Source organism: Corapipo altera, unplaced genomic scaffold, assembly GCF_003945725.1.
Source record: "Corapipo altera isolate COAL_440 unplaced genomic scaffold, ASM394572v1 113, whole genome shotgun sequence".
Classification (NCBI taxonomy): domain Eukaryota; kingdom Metazoa; phylum Chordata; class Aves; order Passeriformes; family Pipridae; genus Corapipo; species Corapipo altera.
In genome coordinates, this window is record NW_020884895.1 from 11,031,691 (window position 1) to 11,036,812 (window position 5,122).

General features: G+C 44.2%; 1 protein-coding gene across 1 annotated transcript in view; it reads right to left on the reverse strand.

The window, feature by feature from the left end:
* Positions 1 to 4,752, reverse strand: part of PQLC2L (PQ loop repeat containing 2 like) — an 11,088-nt gene extending 6,336 nt beyond the window's left edge. The window contains 6 exon segments of the mRNA XM_027647665.1: positions 233 to 306; positions 309 to 349; positions 1,563 to 1,610; positions 1,612 to 1,687; positions 1,809 to 1,880; positions 4,707 to 4,752. Coding sequence (XP_027503466.1) covers positions 233 to 306; positions 309 to 349; positions 1,563 to 1,610; positions 1,612 to 1,687; positions 1,809 to 1,880; positions 4,707 to 4,752 — 357 coding nt within the window.
* Between the last annotated feature and the right edge of the window lie 370 nt (positions 4,753 to 5,122).

The following is a 5,122-nucleotide window of genomic DNA, read 5'->3' on the forward strand; positions in this document are numbered from 1 at the left end:
ATGTTGCTTCATAATCATAATGGGAATGACAAACACCAAATCACTGCCAGACAAACAGTATCAATGTAAATATTTGGGAAATTATGACTTGTTTTATGGATGGCACATCAGTGAACAGAATACAGAGCTATTTTCTCTCCCAGTATTTGGCTGTGCAGTGCTAAGTTGCCCCAGAGTTTAAAGAGACAGTTTGAAAAGTAAAAATGGAAAAGCAGGAATATGGGCAGGTTACCTGGATTGGCAGCTGATTTATTAAATAGCAGCCTATGAAGTTGGTGAGATCTCCAGGAATCCAGCCCAGGACGGTGCTTGATCCACTCTTCCATTCTGGCAGGAAACGTGAATTTGGCTGGAACAAATTCCAGAAGAAATTGTAAAACACTGTAAGCAAAAAAAGGTTGAATAAGCTCTGAACTTCATCTTCCAAAACACGCAAAAAGAAAGAATCAAACTGCAGCCACAGGAGAACTATGACAGCAATGCTCCACTTCCCTCCTGGAGAGGAACTCGGGGTCACTGCAGCTCCCCATGTCCTGCCCCTACACAGAGGCCACAAATCACAAGCCCAACACTTGCACGTGCTCCTTGCTGGTGGCCTGCACTGAAACAGCACCTTCTGGCCACCAGAACTACACCAGAACTACACCCCCCTGCTGTAAATACCAGCCTTTCAAAGACTGGAAGAAGAAAAACCTCTGTTATTTCACACGGAAGGGCTCGGAACGAACAGAGTTGACAACTACACTCGAGGCTCTGAGCTGGAGAGCTGGGCCTCAGCTCCACGAGGAGGAGGAGGAGGGAGCAATCCCAAACCTGAGTCCACCACACACACCTGGATGAATTCCATGCTCACTGACATGTCAGTTTTAATGGAACACCCCTTTCCAATTAATATTTCAGCTCCCATTTCTGAAGCTCAACAACTCACCAAGCGTGGTTTTACTGCACTGGTTTCCACAGCCCTTTTTAGCAGTGCAGTAAATTATATCCCCCTTATGGGCACAGATTTGGAGTCCTATTTTTTCTCAGGCATTTTTACCTGCTGGGATCATTCCTACTTTTGCTTTGTCATCTCCTACCTACAAATGTGAAACCTGAAGCCAGTGACCAAACAGCAAGTGATTCAGCACTATGGAAGTGCCAGCTCAGGTACTGCTTCTGACCTTTTCCCAATCCAAATTCAAATGGCAGGAGCCAGCACGACAGGATCGGTGACAGGGCATGGGATTGAAATAAAACCTTGAGCAGCTTCTGCTGCAAGTGCATACACAACTCAGGGTGCAGAAGATAAGAGGGAAGAGGTGATTTATTCTCATTTGCTCTAAGTGGCAGAGATTAGTGTCAAGTCAGTACAACAGCACAGTACATCAAGCTCATTTGTCAACCACCAAATATTTTTGCAAACACGAACAAGATGCTTCTCTGGCATATTATATCTGTATTATGCAGACAGAGAAACGCATCCAAGATAAAATAACAAAAAAATAAAAAAAGGCAGCTTTTGCAAAAGGCTCCAGGCGAGATTACTCATGTTTGAGAAGTGCTTAAGACTGTGAACTCACGGCAGAGCAGCCAAGAGGAAGCAGACAATGGGAAGGAGCTCCAGAACTCCCCGCGCTCTCCACAGGCTCCTGCAGCAGGTGCCAAACCCAGGGGGTTCCATCGAGGCACAACCTCCTGTCCTCTGCTGGGGACACTCAGAGCCCGTGTGTGCAGCTGGGCAGCCACAGCTCCTGGACAGGGATTCAGTTCCAGGAGCTGATTTCTGCCTCCATTCCCACCCCACACAAATCCCCAAATCCGGTTACGGGTGCGGAATATCCTCTGTGGAGAGGCCTCTGCATCCAGGAGCTCACAGGGAGCTCCAATCCCAAACAGACCTGCCAAATTCCAAGGCATGAACACAGCCAGGGTGAAGGAGGCATTACCCACACGATGCTCGCTCGTATTTGCTGATTACAGACAGAAACTGGACTTCCAAGAAGGAAAAATACTTTGTGGTCCCTCACATTCATTAGCTCTTGATAAACAAGCAACACTCCTGTTCTGCATCACTGCAGCATTTCAGTCTGAGGTTGTGTTGGATGAGACTGGCCAGAAATCTGCTCCAGGACAAGCGAAACCAAGGAATTTGTTTGAATTTAAGACCAAAACTCTGATTTTCACTTTAAACGTGATGCCAATAAAGCCACAATGTTTTGTTTCAAGGTACTGGCCCAGATTCTGAACACTCTACTCACTCTTACAGAATATATTTACATAAAATATTTATATATTTGTTGCTTTCCATGCAACTAGTATCAAGGTAATGTTATGAAAACAAAGTCATTTACGACTCAGGTTCCAGGTAAGCTCTAAAATCTACTAAAATCCACTCAGCCCACCACACCTACCAGTGATTCAACACAGAGTCAAACAGTCTCTGTTATTTAATACTCTAGAGAAGAGATGGAAAGCATAAAAAGCTTGCAGAAGGCAAATGTAGGGTGATCCTGCCTCCAAAACCCCCAGAATGGAACAGAACAGTCCCACACAGCTGAAATTTTGAAGCAAGGGAAGGTTGGCTTTGACCTTTAAAAATCTTTTTGTGTAGTGAATTATAATAATTTTGGATATTTTTTTGTTCCTGCTGAAATATTAATGAGAAATGTTTACTTAGAAGGCTGAGCACTACAGAACTGAAGAAAATTTTAACAAAAAAGCAGAATTATCAAGTTCTACACCTCGAAACTTCCTGCTGACAAAACCCAGCTGATATCCTTCTTGCTCTCATGATGATTTAAGTCCTCTCAAGGTTAATAATTCCTCATTCAGAGGAGCCTAAGGGGAAAAATAACAGAGCAAATGCACTGTTATAAACAACCTAAAAAACCCAAAGTACTAGAGCAGCAGGTTCAGCTGTTTAGTATTTAAAGCCAGATGCAGAACCAGGCTGGAACCACAATTATGCATCAAACCACTCTCAAATCTTGATAAAGTTTCCAGGCTTGTTTTCATAGAGCATCATCCTCTGCAAAGTTAGGACTTACTTTGTTAGTCAGTGAGAAACTTTTTCTTTTCATGAGACTTCAGGTTTTTGTGTTTTTTAAATGCTGGAACAAGTTTTCTGCAGGAACTGGCTGCCTCTCCAGAGAACTGTCATCACTGGACCTAAAATAATTAAACAATACAAATACAACATATATTCACACGCTGAGAAGTCACCTGAGCCTGCAAGACATACTCAGTTTATTCAGCATTTATTTATGTTGGTGAAATTATTAGACTTTGTAGCCATCTTCGAAAATAACTTTTAAAGTTCAAAAAAAAATGCTGCAAATAATGTTTTAAGGTTTTTTTACGCCATTTCTGCAGCTGAGCAGACTCACTAAAATGGGAGAAACCTCCAAAAAATGGAATATGGTATTTAAAACCGTGTCTAAACACTGAGGTTTCAAGTGGTTTTTAAAACCATGACTGAATATCATGACTAAAGTTGGACTCACACATGCAAAAGTTCTGTTGTGAGATCCAGGACTGGGTGGCAGCGAGTCCAAAGGAGGCACTGCAGCTCCTCTTCTGCTCCAAACCCTGCAGCTATTCTGGAAAACCAAACAGATTAAAAAGTGGTGGGAATCAGCCACTTCCACTTCCCAGCTGAGCTTTGGCCTCCTGCCCCCCAACCCACTTCACACATTTCAGGCCCGTGGATGCTCTTGGGTTGTTGTTCCTTCACATTCAAGCAGCAGAATATTTGTGTTGCCAGTCCCTGGCACTATAATTTTAATATTACAATAATTACTGTTTTTGTTAAATCCCTGGTAAAATATTCTGTCCCAGGAAGAGCAAACCCAGGAATTCCACATGAAAAGAGGAGGAGGAGACTGCCAGGACAGTTCTTTTCTTCCTGCAGTATTGTTGCCAGTGATGAGAAAATCATAGAATCACAGAATGGGATGGGATGGAAGGGACCTTAAAGATCATTTAGTTCAAACCCCCAAATAAAAAAATGACATTAAAAGGTGATTTATATTCCTATAACAATTCTTTGCCTTCATATTCTCTGTTAGAAATAGTAGTTACTACCATTTGGAGAAGTCCCAGTGAAGGTGTTATTTTCACAGAACAGTTAACTTGGAACCTTGACATCACCGCTTTCTGCAAAGGTTTACTGTTTGTCCTGCTAAAAATAAAACTGGTTTGGTAAATATTTGGATATTTAGGAATACGGAGTCAGTAACTTGAGACTCTTGTTTGGAGACATTTCCCCATTTTAAGGCCCTACTCTGGAGTAAGTAAACAGAAATAGACAATGGTTTGGAAGTGAAACCCACTCCATTAAGGACAGCTTCACAGTGCAGATGAGGAAAAGCAAGTTTTCCTTGGAATTTGGGAGCCTTGCCCCAGCTCCTGCGCCTCTCCAGCTGCTCTAACATCCCAGTGCTGTTGTGTGTTCCTGGATGTCAAATACAGACGCTGCAAGTGATATGTGAGGATGTCACAGACGTGTGTCTGGCACACCTGCAAGGGCTCTAAATCCCTGTTAATAACAGCTCAACCCCCCAAAAGCTGCTCAGTTGTACAACATTCACCAATAATTACTCCTGGGGGACAGCAAAGGTGGAGCTGGGCTCCGGAGTGAATCAGGGCTCCTGCAAACACGTCCCAGGGTTAACCTGGTCGTTGGATTTTGGCTTGAACTATCCTCTAAAAGCATTTTTACGCACTCCTGACTGTGAACGGTGGCCGGGCAAATTCCATCTGGAAACCCATCCCGGTTCCCACGGAACAATTCCAGCTTATCTTAACCTGGGCTAGGGAAGGGGCAAGGGGTGGAACGAGACGGGCTTTAAAATCCCTTCCAACCCCAAACCACTCTGGGATTCTGTGATTCTATGCATCTATGATCTTATTAAAACTAATAAACCGAATAAAATCAGTGAAATACAGGGAAGCGCCTTTGTCCATCGGGAGAGCCCAGCGGGCATCACTTCCCTGGGAGATCCATCCCCGCGGGAACGGGGGGTCCCGGCGGCAGCACCGCCGCTCCCCTGCTCCCGGAGGGGGAACAAGCGCCGGGAATGGCACTGGGCACGGGAATAAGAGCAGGGAATGGCACCGGGAATAAGAGCAGGGAATGGCA